This window comes from Erinaceus europaeus, chromosome 11 (genome assembly GCF_950295315.1).
Source record: "Erinaceus europaeus chromosome 11, mEriEur2.1, whole genome shotgun sequence".
Lineage (NCBI taxonomy): Eukaryota > Metazoa > Chordata > Mammalia > Eulipotyphla > Erinaceidae > Erinaceus > Erinaceus europaeus.
Genome location: NC_080172.1, coordinates 51,795,755 through 51,815,161, shown reverse-complemented (window position 1 = coordinate 51,815,161; position 19,407 = coordinate 51,795,755). Strand labels below are relative to the sequence as shown.

Sequence of the window (19,407 nt, the reverse complement as noted above, 5' to 3'; positions counted from 1 at the left end):
AAGCCTCCTCTCTTGGCGAGGAGGCAGAGTACCCAGACCTGGACATCTTTGTGGGAGCTATTCTGCCACTCAGCCCCCTCAAGAAGGAGCAGTCCTAAGATTTTCAGGATCTGTGTGAGAGTGGTTGGCAATGTTGTGTAAAAGGCTGCTCTAGTTACAGAAGCCAGACCTCCCATCTTCTGTACCTCACAATGATCCTGGGTCCACACTCCCAGAGGGATAAAGAATTGGAAGGCTACCAAGGGAAGGGATTGGTTGGATATGGAGCTCTTGGGGTGCGCAATGTGTGGAAATGTACCCCTCTTATCCTATAGTCTTGTCTATGCTTCCATTTTATGAATCAAAAATAATAAAGGCTGCTCTTAGTGTGTAATGAGGCAGAGAAGCTAAGGGTTAACTTCTGAGGGCAGAGAGATTAACTTCGTAGTTGAAAAATGCAATTGGCTTCAATCTTGCCCCAGCCACACATCTCAGCATAAACAGGGCTTTCTACTAATCTCATTAAAGTGGCCTTGGTCAGTGGCCTTAAAAATCTGCTACTTCTGTCCAGAAGTTTGCTGAAACAAGTTGTACTTTCTATAAAATGAAATAATAATCTGTTCAGCTTGTTGCTATGAGTTACTATGGGAAAGTTGATAACTGTGTAGAGGGATAAAGAATAGGAAAGCTTTCAAGGCAGGGGATGGGATATGGAGCTCTGGTGGTGGGAATTGTGTATATTGAATCCCTCTTATCCTATGTTCTTGTCAGTATTTCCATTTTATAAATCTAAATTAAAATTTAAAAGGTGGGGGAGAGCACCATTATGCTCAGGGCTCAGTTTCTTTCTCAGACATAAGTCCACTGAGCCTGCTGGCATTCAATAAACTATACTTCCTGCTTTAAAGCCTCCTTGTATCCCATGTGTCTGCCTAAGAATCCTGTGACAGTATAGCTAGGGCACACAGGAGCCCAGAGGCTTAACCTAGAGAGCCTGTTCTGTCTGAAGAGTGGCCATATAGTGTCCATCTCATGACTGGGGAATCTCCACTGTGTGTAACTCTTTCCCAGCCTGAGGAAAGCTTAGGGTCAAAGAAGCAGTGGCAGTGGCAAAAATCAACCGCTTTGAAGTAATTCTGAAGTTCACTACTAGACAGAATAAGTTTAGAGGTTGTTCATAACCAAACTAAGCACCCAGACCAGGGCAACAGTCTGTAGACTGTTCTGATTATCCTGCTTCACAAGTCTCGTCTGTTTCTATAGGAAAGCTAAGCAGAAAGACTTACCAGCAGTTATTCTCTAGAAGATGAGACATCTAGGTATGGAGAGAAATCTCACTGGGTAGAGTGCATGCTTTGCCACATAAATGACCAGGTATGAACCCAGACCCTACAAGGGGTGGGAGGAGGTGCCACAGCAGTGGAGGAAGCTCTGGTACAGTGGTGTCTCCCCATCACTCTGTCTCTCTAGCTGTGTCCAAGAAGTCTGAGAGCAGTGCAATCACATTGTGTGCCAGGTGCTGGCAATGTTACTGAAAAAGAAAAAGGAAAAGGAAAAGGAAAAGAAAAAGAAAAGAAGAATGTCTAATGTTTTCAGTTCACATAAAAACAATGGGGGGTGGAGAGGCAGCATAATGGTTATGCAAATAACCTTCATGCCTGAGGTTTTGAGATCCCAAGTTCAATCCTCAGCACCACCATAAACCAGAGTGGAGCAGTGCTCTGGGTAAAATAAATTAATTAAGTAATTAACATTTAAAAGGAACACAGAAGATGGTTTCTAACATCATTCTTCCATAATAGAAGAGAAGAACTGTTGATAACCTACAGCAATCCTTTTTGTCTGTTCATTTGCTTCTTGCCAGTTCACATCTGAGAGATATCACCACTCCTGGTGGATTATTTGTCATTGACTTTCAGATAGGTCAGAGACAGAGAGGGAAAGTGAGACAGATGGAAAGGAAAAGACACCACAGCACTGTTCCACTCTGCTCACCACATGGTGCTTCTGTGGGATGGAGTGAGGCTAAAGACTGGGTCCTCATGCACAGCATAGTGAACTATCTCCTGGCTCCAATCCCTTGATATTTTGGAGTTAATTTAGATACAGCAATCTGTATTTGAGAAGGTCTGAAGATCACATCTGTTCTTATCCCTGGAATGTGAGGATGCAGTCAAGTCATTAGCTTATGCCTTTCCTTCTTTCTTTCTTTCTTTCTTTCTTTGTTTCTTTCTTTTCTTTTCTTTTCTTTTCTTTTCTTTTTGCCTTTAGGGTTATATCTGAGGCTTGTGCTTGCACTATGCATCCACTGCTCCTGGAGGCTATTTTTTTTCCTTTTATTGCCCTTATTTATAGCTGTTGTTATTGCTATTGTTGTTGGATAGGACAGAAAGAAATCGAGAGAGGAGGGGAAGACAGAGAATGGGAAAGAAAGACAGACACCTGCAGACCTGCTTCACCGCTTGTGACGTGACCTCCCTTGCAGGTGGGTTGTGTGGTCTTGAACCAAGATCCTTAAGCTGGTCCTTGGTCTTCACACCATGTGTGCTTAACCCACTGCACTACACCCCAACCCCCATGCTCATGCCTTTTCTAGCAACCCCAGATTCTGATGGGCAGGTTGGACTTTGGATTTTCTGAATAAGAGGCTCTTGTGATTTGGTTTGTTTTATTCTTAGTTATTGCCCCAAGCTTTTTGGCAGATCTGAGGTGACCCTACCTCACAAATGAAAGGCATTTTATAATAAAGCAAAACATCTAGAATTTTTTTCTCTTTCTTTCGGTCCACCAAGAGATCTGAGTTCTAATCCTGCCTCTTGCTACTGAGTAAATCTTTAATCTTAAGCAGTCGCTTCACCTTAGTCCTTTATGTATGAAACCAGAGGTTGAATTGGATGACTTCTTCCTGCACTGACAATAAGGGGATATATGTATTCTCTCTGGATCATACATTGGTGAGGGGTGACCTACTTCCCTACTCCACCCTTGGTAGCCCTATCATCTAACCCAGAGATCTGTTAAAAATAAGAGTAAGGGGAGTTGGGCGGTAGCGCATGTAGCCCAAAGTGCCAGGACCAGAGAATAGATCTCGGTTCGAGCCCCCTGCTCCCCACCTAGAGCGGAGTCACTTCACAGGCAGTGAAGCAAGTCTGCAGGTGTCTCTCTTCCTCTCCCCATCTGTCTTCCACTCCTTTCTCCATTTCTCTCTGTCCTATCTAACAACAACGACATCAATGGCAACAGCAATAATAACACAACAACAATAAGAAACAAGGTCAACAAAAGGGAAAATAAATACTAAAATAAATTTTAAAAATAAGAGTATGTTTGGGGGCACAAGCAAAGTCCATATTTTGAGAAACTGAATAAAGAATGAATAAAATAAAAGATAATCATATTTCATCAACAATTACAAACTATAGTAACCAGGGGGGGAAAAACCCTAAAAATTGACAACAGGGTTCTTCAGGTAAAGAATGGAAGAAAGAAAAAAAAAGAAAGAAGGACAGAAAGAAAGGAATAAAGAAAGAAAGAAAGAATAGAAAGAATAGAATGAACCTCTCTTCAGTGGGCAGAAGAGAAAGGGAAGCAACACCATCATTTTAGTATTTTGGAACTCATAAGGTCAAACTTCAAATCTTTCAGAAATTCCTTGGAGATCAGAAGCATAGGTATTTAATTCATTGAAAGAGAGCAGAATATTCCAGCCCCATATAGACCTCATTGACATAGCCATTATTTTGAGATAATGACAATTAAGAAACAGCAAATACTGGAGCTGGAGAGAGGCACCTGATTAAGTGCAGACATTACCTAGCACGAGGAACCCAGTTCAGGCCCTAGCTCCCACAGTGTAGGGGGACATCTTCACAAATAGTGAAGCAGTAGATCTCTCTCTCTCTCTCTCTCTCTCTCTCTCTCTCTCTCTCTCTCCTTTCATCTCTCTCTATCCTATTAGTTAAATGAAAATATCAAATTCAAACAAAGTTTCCCCTTGTATGTCAGGTATGGGCAAGATATAGAGAGCCCTTACTCTCTCTCTCTCCTTCCATCTCTCTCTATCCTATTAGTTAAAGTAAAATGAAAATATCAAATTCAAACAAAGTTCCCCCTTGTTTGTCAGGTATGGGCAAGATATAGAGCGCCCTTTTTTACTGAACACAAACCCCTAGCCTAGAGAGGAATCTTCCAGCAAACTTTGCCCTGCTGGTCTCTACCCAAAGGTCTACCCTCCCACAGGATGTCACTCTTCAAAACTGACTCAAAGAGTTTTGCTTTGTTCCATTACTTCTCTGAAAATTTGGTATTCTCTCTTAAAGACACTTCAAAAACCACACCCCAAACCCATGGTATGATTAAGTCTCTACTTCAAGATGCAGTTAACTTGCATTAATAAACTGTTGGTTTCCTTCTTGTTAATCCCGCCTCTTTTTTTGAAAAGCCCCAGTTGAAAATCCACACTGGTTAGAGGAAAAGTTTTGCTCCCTCCACACCACCCAAGAGTACCTCACACTGTGTATGTGACAGTATACAGGAAGGTGACACAGGACTACCCCCAGCTCTAGGCCACAGGCCAGGACTTGTCCAAGTCAGCCAGCCTGAGCCTGTCCTGTGATGATTCCCTGGAGGAAGGGTGGGGTCCCGGTGTGTGTGGAAGTACTTAGTTGTTCTTGGATGGGACTTAATTGATTCCCAAGGCTCAACTATCTTCAAGCTAAACACCCACATCCCTCAGCACCTGGTTGCACCAGCATCAGTGGGTGCCCAGCCACCTGTGTCTCCTTAGCACTGTTCAGAGGAACTCCAGGGACCAGAGCACTCTGTCTAGATTTGGGGACTATGAGTTGTAATGCTGGAGCCATAATTTCCCATGCTAATGGTTTCTGTGGACTTAAAAATATCCTTTTCTGGGGCAAGGAAGGCAACAGAATGATTCTGCAGAAGACCCTCTTGCCTCTGGCTGACTCCAAAGTCCCAGGTTCAGTCCCTAGCACCAACCACCATAAGCCAGAGATTTGCAAAGCTCTGGTCTATCTATCTATGTGCCTCTGTCTCTAGCTCATTGAAATAAAGAAATTAAGTATTTTCAAAAACTTTGAAAATAAATTTATTAAATAAAATCCATGTGGAGCCCAGATAGTTTAAAAATGACAATGTGGGGGGGGCAGTGGTGGGGAGGAGGGCAAACAGTAGTGTACTCAGTTGGGTGCACACATTACCATGAGCAAGGACCCCCACTCCCTACCTGCAGGGGGAACACTTCACAAATTGTGAAGCAGGTCTGCAGTTGTCTATTATTTTCTTTCTCACTTCTAGCTCTCCCTCCCTTTTTAAATTCTTTCTATCCTATCATATAAAAGAGAAAGAAAAGCATAGCCACTGGGAGCAGTAGATTCATAGTGTTGGCACTGAGTCCCAGCAAGAAGCTCAGTGGCAAAAAAAAAGACATCAGTTACTGTCATTCTAATCAATACAGAAAGACTGTTGGGCTTAGGATCTAGCGTTTTCCAGCTGTTTGAACATAAAACTCTCCTGATGGACTCTTTAGCAAAATAGATGCCCCAGGGCTCCTTAAGCTGTTCCTATTTCATTGGGACACACAGGTTGAAGCTGGAGCTCTAACAATTATCACCTGGCTGAGTATACACATTACAGTACACAGGAACCCTGGTTCAAGCCTTTGGTCCCCATCTGCAGAGCGAAAGTTTCATGAGTGGTGAAGCAGTGCTACAAGTGTCTCTCTGTCTCTTTCCTTCTCTGTGTCTTCCCCTCCCTTCTCAATTTCTCTCTGTCTCTATCCAATAATAAAAATAAATAACTAAAAATATTTCTAAAAAAACTGTCTTTTTCCCCCCTGAGCCTGAAATCTGATATGCAGGTGGATCCAAGTTATTGTCTGGGGAGATGATGTCATGGCTGGAAAAGGAACAGAAAGCTGGATCAGGGAAAAGAGTATTTCCCTAATATGTTAAAGGGTATATTTATTGTTGATTGTAAACCCCGCCACAGGTCCTTTGGAATATAACTAAAATATGCCTACTAGTGATCTACAAAATGGAGGACCCCCCCCAACTCTTCATCTGCACTATTCCAGCCTTTAGGTTCATGATTGTTCAACAATTTGTTTGGCTTTTTATGTTAATTCTTTTCAGCCACCAGGTTCCAGATGCTAGCATGATGCTGACCAGACTTCCCTGGACAGACAACCCCACCAATGAGCCCTGGAGCTCCGCTTCCCCAGAGCCCTTCCCCACTAGGGAAAGAGAGAGGCAGGCTGAGAGTATGGATTGACCTGTCAACGCCCATGTTCATCGGGGAAGCTATTACAGAAGCCAGACCTTCCACCTTCTGCATCCCACAACTACCTTGAGTCCAAACTCCCAGAGGGATAAAGAATAGGAAAGCTATCAGGGGAGGCGATGGGATACGGATATCTGGTTGTGGGAACTGCATAGACTTGTACCCCTCTTATCCTGTGGTTTTGTATCCTTCCTTTTTATAAATAAATAAATAAATAAATAAATAAATAAATAAACTAGTTGTCCTGAGTGATGCATATGCATTGGTCAATTGGTGAGAGAATCTCCATTTGTATGTATTGGGTAGCAGAATCTCACCTGATTTTATCTTTCTTTGTTTTTAAATTTCATTTATTTATTTTTAGATATGAACAGACAAGAAAGAGAGAGAGAGACCACAGTTTTGAGGCTTCCTCTAATACAACAAGAGCCAATCTTGAACCTGGGTTTCACACGTGGCAAAGCACAACACTAGCTAAGTGAGCTCTTTCACCTGCTGTCACCTTACTCCTTCCTAAAGCCTGGGATTCAGACCTGACAGTGACACTGATTCAGCAAGTGTGTGTTAAATAAATGACTAGCTGACTTCTTCACAGACCAAGAAAATGCTGGCATGTTCTGTGTCACTAAAGCCAGGTTCTAATAATAGATGTATTTTTTACTGTAAGAGGAGAAATGTCCTTGGAATGCAGCATCCATCCACCTGCTGTGTTCTAGTCACTAGGGAGCAGTTTTGCATATGTAATGTCCTTTAATAACAGCTCTGGAAGTAAATATTATCATTCCTAATAGGTAAGATAGACTAGACTCCATAAAGGCTCCAGAGTCACATTAACAGGGTTGCCTCTTGGCCCTGGCACGGATTTGCCACGTAAACTTAGGTAGATGACTTACTATTTGTGTTTCAGTTTCCACCTCCTCAAAATGGGTTTAATGACACATTCCAAGAACTGCTATTTGTGAGGATCAGTGTCCAATGCCTATAACACAGGCTAGCACTTTGTAGCTGCCAATCAAATGGTAACTATTATTTATCAGGAAATGTGTTAGAACTGGGCAGTGGAGAACACACCTCAAAGATGCAGGTTCAAGTCCCTGGTTCCCACCTGCCCATTTGCAGAAGGGAGGCTTCAAAAAAGGTGCAGCAGTGCTGTGGATCTTTTATTTTCTTTCCCTCTCTATCTACTTTCTGTCTGTCAATTTCTCTCTGTCCTATCAAGCAAAGGGAAAGAAAAGAGAAATAAGAGGTTGCCAGGAATAGTGACAACAGATACTGTAGTACAGATACTGAACCCCAGCAACAACCCTGGTGGCAAAAACAAATAATGTAATAAAGTAATAAATAAGTAAATATGTTCACAATAACATATTCACACAGCTAGTAGTGAACAGAGATGGAATTTGGACCCAAAAGAATGAACTCTGTATGTCACAGGATTCTGTTTACAGACTTGTGGTCTATAAAGTTGCCCTATTTTCTAAACATCCTTTCTGTAGGTGGTGAATCAAGGGCCAAGAAGACACAGCTGGAGGAGCAAGAGAGGGCACTGTCATCAAAGGAGTCACAGAGACAGCAGTATAGACAAGAAGGGGCTCCAGCTGGGAAGACAGCATAATGGTTCTACAAAATACTCTCATGCCTGAAGCACTAAGGTCCCAGATTCAATCCCTAGCACCACCATAAGCCGAAGGTGAGCAGTGCTGTAGTTTCTCTATATATTTCTCTCTGTATCTCTCTTCCATGAAAATAAATAAATATTTAAAAAGAAGTTATTGAATTGAAAGCAACTTGATTTGGGGAGCTTATGAAAACAAGCTTTATAGGAAAAGTGGGGTTTGGTTTGTACCAGAGTTAGGGTGACATAATAGTCTATTCATATTTAGGAGAATACATATATTCAAAGCCTTCACCACCCCAAAAGGTTGACTTATTCCAGGCAGAAAGAGTAAGAAATAGGGAGAGAGAGATTGACAAAGGAAGACACTATATAGCACCATAGTTTCCTCCAATGTGGTGGGGTTGGACATAAATCAGGGTCATTCACATGGCACCCTCCAAATGAGCTGTTTTTTTTCAGCCCAGTCATACACATTTTGGAGGGCATAGAAGTGGGCATGCTCAGTAGAATATGCAGTGATCATAAAATGCATGTACAGATAACAGTAGGACAATGTCATCAGGGTCTATACTATAGGCTCAAAGGAGTTCATTTATTTAGTTCTACTCAAGCTGGGTTCTGGGGACCTTATCAGTAAGGTTCTATCTTGCTCCAAAGGAAGCCAAAAAGTTGTGAGAGTATGATTGCTTCCAAAGGGGTGTTCTCAACCCACCCTCTAACGACAAGTCTCAGGACAGTGTACACCTCTCTTAAAACTGATCCCAGATTTATTGCTATAAAGAAAAGTTACAAAAAGTTCTGACAGGACCCACAATTAAACAAAGAACAATCACCACCTATGAGGTTTTGGATTCACTTTGGAAAGTGTTTATAAACTTAAGGTTATCATTTTGACCCTCTCATAGTTGAGGAGTGATGAGTAACTGAAGTGGGGAGCAGTCCCTGATCCAATTTCAAAACTCAGTGCCCTCAATTGTAAACATATCTCTCTATGACTTTTGTACACTCATACACACCCAGAGAAAAATCTACTTAGAGTAGTTCAGATGGGTGAGAATGTCAGAAGCCAGTGCTTATTCTGAGAGTTGATGTCTACCTTAAAAAAAAAAAAATGCCTCACTAGCATTAAGAAGCAGTATGACAAGGCTAACAGGTGCATTTTTGCATATTGTGCATATTGTCTGCATCTTATTCTACCTTTTTGAACTCTTGGGAGAGACACTTAGCCTGCTTCTGTCTCTGTTTCCTTATCTAGAGTATAGGGTATACCTAGATCATTGCATGATCACCAACACATTTAATCACCCATTTAGTAAAACTGTGCCATCATTCAATGTCCAGTGACTTAAGGTATAATCTGAGGAGCATGCATACCTGAAAGTTTAATGGAGAAAACAGAGATAAGACAATGACAAGTCCCAAGCATGCTGATTCAGTAAAGAAGGGTACTTTCCAGCCATATGGCCAACATAGAAGAAACCTAAGTTCCCAAGGACAGAGGACTGGACAAAGAAGTTATGGGATATATATTTCATGTAAAATTACTTTGCAGTCAGAAAAGATGATATTGTGTCCTTTGGGACAAAATAGATGGAACTGAAGGTGATTATGTTCAGCGAAATCAATAAAGAGATTTAAAAAAAACCTACCAGATGGTTTGACTCTTATGTGGAATCTAGAGAACTGATTTACATGAACTTGCCAAAAAAATCAAACTGTTTTTAAGATTTGTGAGAACTATGGATATAATCTGTGGGAGGGTAGGGATATAGGACTTTGATGCTGGGCGTGGTGCAGAACTATACATAATAATTTGATAATCTTGGAACAACTATTAATAATAAACAAAAAGTATTAAAAATTAAAATAAAAGAAGTTATGGAACATTCATTTAGTGGAACACTACTCTACAACTGGGAAAGATGATATTGTACCACTTAGGGACAAAATGGATGGAGCGGGCAGTGTGGTGGTGCACCTAGGTGAACACATGCTACAGTGCTCAAGGATTTGGGTTCAAGCTCCTGGTCTCTACCTGCAGGGGTAAAGCTTCACAAGTGAAGTAGTGATGCAGGTTTCTCTCTGTCTCTCTCCCTTTCTATCTCTCCTTCCTCTTAATTTCTGGCTGTCTCAATCAAATAAATAAAGATAATAAAAAATTGGAAACTACATAGAGCTAGAAGTGATAATGCTAAGTGAAATAAGAGGGGAAGGACAACTACCAAGTGGCTTTGCTCATATGTAGAATGTATTTTTTTGCAGTTTATTTTTTTAATTATTATCTTATTTATAAAAAGGAAACACTGACAAAACCATAGGATAAGAGGGGTACAACTCCACACAATTACCACTACCAGAATTCCATATTCCACCCCCTCTCTTGATAGCTTTCCTATTCTTTAACCCTCTGGGAGTATGGACCCAAGGTCATTGTGGGATGCAGAAGGTGGAAGGTCTGGCTTCTGTAATTGCTTTCCTGCTGAACATGGGTGTTGACTGGTCGATCCATACTCCAGCCTGCCTCTCTCTTTCCCTAGTAGGGTGGAACTCTGGGGATGAGGAGCTCCAGGACACATTGGTGAGGTTGTCTATCCAGGGAAGTCTGGTTGGCATCATACTAGCATCTGGAACCTGGTGGCTGAAAAGAGAGTTAACATATAAAGCCAAACAAATTATTGACCAATCATTAACCTAAAGGCTGGAATAGTGCAGGTGTCTCTCAGGTTCTGTGAGGACTAAAATAATTATGGGATAAGGATCACAGGATTTTGGTGGATGGTGCGCTAACTTACACTGACTATGGATGGGTTTCAAACTAACTGTATTATGTCTTATAATTGTATATGATTTTTTTTTCAAAAAGAATAAAAGAGTATCCTGCTTTTGGTCTACACACACACACAGACACACACACACACACTCTGAGCAGAAAAAAAAACACAATCAATAGGACCTAGATACTAAGTCTAGGTCTTTTCTTTTGTACTCTTTTTAAACAACTGAAATTTTATTCATTTTCCCAGGGGCTTCAGACTTGAAAGAGGAAAGAAGGAAGAGCAAGATGTATGCTCCATTTTAAGGGAGATAGTGACATGGATGAGAATCTTGGGTCCGCAATTTTGGTCTGATTCTACTGCTAACCAACCTGTGACACCTGGGCCAACTCTGCCCATTGTTTCTCCCACTCTCTCACAGGAGCTGGGTGGAGGTGCTGCAGTGCCAGAACTCTCGGGGCTCTCTCCACTTTGGCATACATTTTTACAACTTCCACTTGCCTGCAGGGCCACAGTATTCAGAAGCCATCTGAACAAATTGAATCTGGTGTTGATTCCTCCTCTTTTTTGATGGGGACCTGTGTGTCACAGACATCTTTATGTTTGATGATCTTGTTCTGAAGAGACAACAGTTTGGTCTTCCACTTCTCAACATGATCAGAGAAGGATGAAAGAACATTCCCAATAATTCCAGGTGCTGACATGCTTTTTAAAAATTTTTATAACAAAGAAACACTGGCAAAAACCATAGGAAAAGAGGGCTACAACTCCACACTATTCCCAACACCAGAACTCTGTATTCCATCCACTCCCTTGATAGCTTTCCTATTCTTTATCCTACTGGGAGTGCAGAAGGTGGGAGGTCTGGCATCTGTAATTACTTCCCTGCTCAACAGTGGTATTGGCAGGTTGATCCATACTCCCAGCTTGTCTCTCTCTTTCCCTTGTGGGGTGGAGCTCTGGAGAAGCAGGACTCCAGGACACATTGGTGGGGTCATCTGCTCAAGGAAGTCCAGTTGGCATCATGTTAGCATCTGGAATCTGGTGGCTGAAAAAAGAGTTAGCATATAAAGCCAAACAAAACCAAACAAAAGCTGACATATTTTTAACATGGGCTACATGGGAAGTGACTAGAATTCAAATTCTGCATCGTATTCCCTGAAGGCTCAGGACCTTGGGGACCAAAGGTGGTAGAGTGGGGAGCTAGTTAGGAAGGGCCTGACCATGGAGTAGCTTCAAGTCTCCCTGGTCTTCCTTGCTCTGTAAATGACTTTGGGGCCATACTCACCTCAATACTTGGGAAAAGGTCTCAAAGTGGTCTAAAAGGAGACACAGTTTGACTTGAAATGAGCAGGAACCTTTTACCGTGTTTTAAGGAGAGGAACTCATTAAAAGCTAAGTCTTGGATGATATCCTTACTATCAAAAGCCACTGTTTCACCTCTCTCTCTCTCTCTCTCTCACTCACTCTTCTTTCTCCTTTTATCTCTCTCCCTCTCTCTCAATTTATTTACTTTATGAAAGAGAGAGGGAGGGAGAGAGGGCACAAGAGCACCACTCTAATACACTATTTGCTGGACCTCTTACTTGAGAGTTCAATATTTCATCTACTGTTCTACCTTGTAGGCCACTGACTTCCCCCTTTTCTTTACATGTGGAATTTGTGGGACAAAATTCACCATCAAACCCAACCCAGATGGTAAAGACAGGGAGTTTCTCTGAAACAAGCTTTAACATTAACCACTGAGTGACACTCCTCTGAATGAGCACCAGGCAAACAAACAGGGAAAACAATGTGGAGGTCAAAGGAAAGTTCTAGAATTGGGTCCCAGAGCAGCATTGGGTGGAGTGAATGAAGCACAAGTCCAGGCAGGCAAGAGAAGTCTAGCCAGGCCTGGGTAGGAGGTGAAAGACTATTCCAGGCAGGGAACCAAGTTCCCTTTCCATAGGTGGATTCAAGCCTCCCTGGGACTGAGAACAAGTGGGTAATACCCCATCTCAGAAGATTAGGAAGCAGGTAGATTTTTCTTTATTAGAGAGAGAGAGAGAGAGAGAGAGAGAGAGAGAGAAAACCATAGCATTCCTCTGGCACGTGCAATGCTGGGGATTAAATTCAGGACTTTAGGTTTGAGAATCCAGTGCTTTATCTACTGCACCACCTTCTGGACCACAGGATGCTGTGAACTAACTCCACCAGATATAAACCAAAGTTTTGCTTGTACTTCCCCCTGAGAGAGATTCTCATGACAAGTGTGACTTGGCCCAGCTCACAGACGAACTACAGTGAAGACAGAGGGTTGGGCTCAACTGTGGTCCTGGAGCTGGTAGCATCCCAGCAGGAGGTGGGAGTTCAGCTTTCAGGCAGGGCAGCAGGTGGCAAGGAAATCTCTCCTCTATTGAGCCCTCTTTCTTTCCTTAGGCAACCCCAAAGCCAAGCATCTTCCCAGAAATGCCCAGAACTCTTTTGTAAATAATTCTACCCATACATTATTTCAGTCAGATAGTTGTTTTATAAACATCAGTTCACTATATGGCAGGCACCACACAGGGATGGCTCTGGGGACACTGTTGGGGGTAGCAGCAGGTGTTTTGAAAGCATTCTCATGAATGTTCCAGTAGAGGAAGGTAAAGAGGAGGAGGCAGTATCCACACACCTGGGTTCAAAGAGTGATTAGGACTTTCCAAAGGCCACACCTGGTAGCAGACTCTGTTTTGAACCAGTGACTTCAGATCTACATTGTGTCAATCAGAGGGAAATCTGGGATAAAGATTCAGGAATCCCTTTTCATATGTCCCTGGCAATGACAAGCCCACAGTGAAGAGAATCCCATCATCTTGGGGGATCGCATACCTAGACAAATGCTCAGAGGCATCTGCTCTCACACAGGTCCTCATGCCACTCTAGGGATTCCTTCAGGGTGAAGGAAGTTCTTTGAGACATTTCAAACTTTTGAGTGCACGCTATGGTTTTGTTCTTTAGCTTCTTCTTTGAGACTGTGGTCCATTGAGGGATAATTAATTAAATAAGTCCCTGATTTGTACCTGTTTTGATTCAGCTCCTTCCCATTTTCAGCAGAGTGAGAAGCATCTGTTGCTCAGCCCTAGAGCCATTACAATATTAAGCAGCTTGATTCCCACTTAAGAGTTTTGCATCTCAATAGAGATTAAAGGCTTACCCCAAAGTCAGGTCTCTTTTTGTCTCCTCCCACCACAACTTAAGCAAACCTTTCCCAGGACAGTAAGTGGACTCAGCTCTAAACTGGGTTAGTCTGAGTTCTCTGTTTCTGCCTTTAATCATTTTTCTGTCGGGATTTAATTACCTCTCTAGACATTAGGAACAGGGAGGAGTCAAAACAACGGAGAACATAGCATTTCTGTGTCAACTCCCTTTCCTTGTGGCTTTGGCCATAGCTGAAGTATTGGATTTCTGGTGATATCAAATACCCAATCATTACTAGAGGAGTGTGAGTTAAAGATTCTCTGAAATATTTTTAAATGATAGACTTGGACCTAGGTTGTGTCTTCTCTCAACCTATAAAATGCTTCACCTGTTAAGGGGAAGTGGTCTCCATGCATGGGTATCTCCTAGAATGTGAAAGGACTCAAACCTATTAGGGACTATGTTAATATTTCTTGAATGAATATGGAAACAACTATTGCCAGGGGAACATGATTGACCTAAATAGGCACAGCTTCAACACCCTGAAAGCCTCCAGGACAAGAGAGCCAGAAGAGGAGCAGGACTTTACAGCTTATAGGGTGCCTAGCTGTCAGTGTTGAGTTGGAAGTGAATGAGTGGTGAGGAAAGATTCATCACCAAAGAGTCCATGGATGAACTTGGGGAGTGAACGTGATTAGAAAAGGCTTCTGAGTTGGTACACGTGTGAGATCCAGGTTGAATCCCAGCCCCCACCACATTGGAGGAAACTTTGATGTTGTGGTCTTTTTCAATATCTGTCTCTCTACCTTTCTGTTTAGGCCAAATAAAGAAAGAAGGAAAGAAGGAAGGAAGGGAGGGATGGATAAAGGAAGGAAGGAAGGATGGAAGGAAGGAAGGAAGAAAGGAAGGAAGGAAGGAAGGAGAAAAGGAGAAAAAGGAAGGGAAGAGAAGAAAGGGGAAAAGGTAGAAAGACAAAGAGAAAAAGAAAGAGGCAGGAAAAGAGAGAGAGAAAGATGAAGGAAAGAAGGGGAAAAGGGAATGGAAGAGAAGAAAGAGGCAAGGAGAAAAAGAAAGAGGCAGGAAAAGAAGAGAGAGAAAGATGAAAGAAGGAAGGAGAAAACTTCTGGTTTCTGGTGGTGGTGGTTGGGAGGAGGGTGGCTGGTGTGTAGTTAGACTGAGAAGGAAGGAAGGGAAGAAGGATTATGACCAGATGCTGGGTGGAGTAGAGGAAAAAGATTATCCCAGAAGAAGAATTAGCCATTGAAACTCTCAAATATAGGAAAGGAGGTGAGGTGTGGTTGGTGAAAAGGGGCTGGTTAACCCAGATTAGCAATGTGTTAGGGAGGAATGTGGGGTGATAAGTAACTCTGAATGTGTGAGGTTGAGAGGAAGAAGTGGGAAGCAGATAGAAGGGTCTTAAAATCCTACCCCCACGCCACTCCACCCCCAGCAGAATTAGTTGGGTCATGTACCCATCTTCAACTCAGCTACTCCGCTCCCATTTGGTGCCACCTACTCGTGTCTCCAAATATGTTCTGTTCCCAGAACATAAGAAAGAGCCATGTAAGTAAAGGAAAGCAGGAAGGTGGCACCACAGTCACAGAAGGATCAGATGGCCCCTCCAGGACTGGATCACTGAACCCTGCTGGAATCCCGTGCCCCCCAACTCACCCCCCACCCCCAGCACAGCATACAGGAACCTTGCACCTGACTGTGAGGGGAAGGATGACAGCAGGCACTGAGCCCAAGTGACATAATTGCCAGGCAGCCAGTGCCAAAGAAATAGCAAGTGGGTGGTTTTCATCACAAAAGCTGAGCCAACGGGTAATTGAGGGGAGTGGGGTGAATCATGTTTGACAGGGCAGGAATGAAAACAGAGGGGCCAGGACTGATCCTGTTTCCTTGAGGCAGGGCTTGCTCAAGGTATAAAAAGCTGTCTGTCCATTGCCTTTGCACCAGATTCAGCCACCAGGCATCCCCGTTCTCTCCTGCCAGCCAGGTAAGTCTCTCTCTGATGGGAAGCCATGGGAAAGATGTGATTCTTTCAAGGATTATTACTATTAGATGCTCACCAGTGTGGAAACAGGTTGATCAGAGAAGACATACTGGGATATCCTTATTTTACTTTATTTTATTTTTAAAATGTATGTATTTATTAATTAATGAGAGAGAACCAGAGCATCACTTTGGCACATGCTACAGCAAGGATCAAACTCAGGACCTCATGCTTTCACTTAAAATTTATAATGATCCAGGGCCAGGTGGTGGCACACCTGGTTAAGTGCACACATTACAGCTCACAAGGACACAGGTTCAAGCCCCTCGTCCCCACCTGCAGGGGGAAAGCTTCATGAGTGGTGAAGCAGGGCTGCAGGTGTCTCTTTACTTCTCCATTCCCCCATCCCTCTCAAGTTCTCTCTGTCTCTAGCCAATAAAAAATAATTAAAAATATTTTTAAAAAATTACAGCAATTCTGCAGCTTAAGAGGTGGCTCAGTGGATAAAATGTTGGATTCTCAAACACGAGGTCTTGAGGTTTGGATGGGAAAAGCACTTGTTAGGTGGGGAGGGGGTGATAAGTCAGCCACCTCAGGGGAGAACATTGGGAGTGAAGTTGTTTGAGTCCCAATAGGTAAGTCAGGAACATGGTTTAAGCTAGGACCCAGGGCCGGGGCACTCTCAACAAGGCCTTGGTTCCTTCTGTGTGTGATGCTGAGTTCATCAGCGGAGCCTCTGCTACTCAGGTGTTCTCCTGAAGGCAGCATGGCAGGTGCTTTGAATGACTCAGACTGACAGAAGACTGACTGGACAGCCTTACAGTCTAGCAGGGAAGATCACGTAGGTGCACACACAAGTGAAATGCTAATTAGAGAGTGGCTGGCCTGAGGAAAAAGGGAGGTGAAGGGAGGTGCAATCTGAGGTTCTTGCCTCTAGGAGAGCTTTCATGGTGGTCTGGGCTCTGAGTTCTGAGGGGAAAACACAGACACAAGCTCAAAGGGGGAAGTAGAGTGGTTTGGAAGGAACTGGGTCGACAAAGATCACAGTGAAGTCTTAGAGCTTACTCATAAGAAACTTTCCTGGAAAATAAGAGATGGTGCTCAGACTGGGAAGGTGACCAGTTCCTGAATATTTAATATGTGGGGCCAGTAAAATAGCTCACCTGGTTAGTGTGCCTGCTTTGCCAGGTATGAGATCCAGGTTCAAGTCTGGCTTCCACTTGCATTGACGCATACTACAGTGCTGTGGTATCTTTCCCTCTCTTTGTCACTCTATCCATACCTTAAAAAAATGAATAGGGGCCTAGCATTACCATGCTCAAGGAGCTGGGCTCGATCCTGATCCCCCACTCCCCACTTGCAGGGGGGACACTTCACAAATGGTGCAGTACGTTTGCAGGTGTTTTTCTTTTTCCCTCTCTATCTCTCCCTCCTCTCTCAATTTCTTTCTGCTCTATCAAATAAAACAGAAAAGAAGAAAAGAAAAAAATGGCCATCAGGAGTATAGATTCCTAGCAAAGGCACCAGCCTCAGTATAACCCTGGTGGAAAAAAAATTCTAATATTTGGCTTTGGATGCTTGACAGTGAGAAACATGCTATTCTCTGAAAAGAACGGGGACCAAGAAGTGAATCTGCTAAAATGTAGTTAAACACCTTGCCTTTCCTCTTGAAAAAGAACCAGAAGTTATCAAAGCATATTTGACTCTTTGGCACATCTAGGGGGGAGGGGTCATGTCTCTTCTATAAGAGTCCTGAAATGAGAACTATTTTGCATAAAAATTAATGTGCTCCATGCTAAATTCAATCACTAAGTCAGCTTTTATTTTTGTCTCCAGGTCCAGCCTCCTCTGAAGTATGAGCTCCCACCAGCAGAAGCAGCCCTGCACTGCACCCCCCCAGCCCCAGCAGCAGCAGGTGAAGCAGCCCTGCCAGCCTCCACCCCAGGAACCCTGTGCCCCCAAAACCAAGGAGCCATGCCATACTAAGGTGCCTGAGCCCTGCCATCCCAAGATGCCTGAGCCCTGCCATCCCAAGATGCCTGAGCCCTGCCATCCCAAGATGCCTGAGCCCTGCCACCCCAAGGTGCCTGAACCCTGCCCTTCAACAGTCACTCTGGCCCCATCTCAGCAGAAGACCAAGCAGAAGTAACATGCTCTACAGTCTCATCCTGGAAGAGCCAACCACCTGAGTTCAAACTCTTCCCTCTTTGTCTGGCTGAGCTAATCTTCTGGATGCCTATGGCTCCTCTGAAGAGGGATTTGGGGGAGTGGGGAACAAGCTCATTTTTCCTAATCTGCCCTAATAAACCACTTTGAACACCATTGACTGGCTCAGTTGTTTTCACTTTTCTTTCCACAGCAAGCAGGGAATGCACCTATCAAGGGCTGGTGAGGAAGGCCAGAATGTGCCTGCTCAGACCTGAGAAAAGGTGTGTGTGTGTGTGTGTGTGTGTGTGTGTGTGTGTGTGTGTATGTGTGTGTGTCTGTGCATATGTGTGTGCCTGTGTGTGTGTGTGTGTGTCCCCACAGGGTGTGCCACTTTTTGAGCCTCAGTTTGAGCAGGGTTTTTATGGTAGTGCAGGAATGTGTTATATCTAAGTATAACTCACTGCCTGTTTCAAGATACTTCGGATGCTGAGTCTTTGCCCCTAATTCATGCCTGCTCTGTTCAGTGGCATCCAAAGTGGCCTTATCACTATCCTTTCTTTTTTTAGTTGCCACTATGGTTATCACCATGGCTTGTTGCCTTTATTAGAAATTTCACTGCTCTCAGTGGTCATTTTTCCATTATTTTTCTTTATTTTTTGTTTAATAAGAAAGAGAGAAATTGAGGGGGGAAAGAGAAGACACTTGAAGCTCTGCTTCATTTCTTGTGACCCCCCCATAAGTGGGGACCAGGGACTTGAGCCCAGGTGCTTGATTATAGTAATGTGTGTGCTCAGCCGGGTGTACCACCACCTGCCCCCTCCCATCACTATTATAAGGAAATATTCCTGCTTGATCATCTGTTCTCCACTCATACCCCTTTTCTATGGCTTCCAACACATGAATGCAAGTGCTTACACACATTCATGGACACAAACACAGGGGCACATTCACAACAAATGCAGACCCACACAATCACACAACAACCCACACACAAGCCAGTTCAACCACCTTAGGCCTTGTTGTTGTATATTTTTATTTTGTTGTTGCTGTTTCCTTAATTAGTGAGTATCATCTGTGAAAATCCTGGTGCTATAACAGGAAGTGGGGGGGGGGAGAAGGGAGTGTAATGCACAGTAGCTGCTCTAGAAGGAGGCTAAGAGGAGAGGGGAAAAACTGATTGAATGTCTCAAACTTTTTAAAGCGCAGACTGAGTCTTTTTAATACATAGGCTGAGTCTTTGATACGTTGACTCTCTTAAAAGCTTAGTCCAGGGAGAACAAAAGTAACCAGTGGCATAGCTATATACAAATAATGTCAAAGGACATAATTTTTTAAAGGTATTATTAATTAGTTGTGAATATTTTCCTTTTTTCTTTAATTTTTTATTTATTAAAAGGAAACATTGACAAAACCATAGGATAAGAGGGGTACAA

General features: G+C 43.1%; 1 protein-coding gene across 1 annotated transcript; it reads left to right on the top strand.

The window, feature by feature from the left end:
• The first annotated feature begins 15,687 nt into the window (after positions 1-15,687).
• LOC107523341 (cornifin) lies at positions 15,688-18,148 on the top strand. The gene is made up of 2 exons (XM_016193966.2): positions 15,688-15,829; positions 17,663-18,148. Exon 2 carries the CDS (start codon positions 17,682-17,684, stop codon positions 17,973-17,975), a length of 294 nt encoding a protein of 97 aa, XP_016049452.1. The 5' UTR covers positions 15,688-15,829; positions 17,663-17,681; the 3' UTR covers positions 17,976-18,148.
• Positions 18,149-19,407: the final 1,259 nt, after the last annotated feature.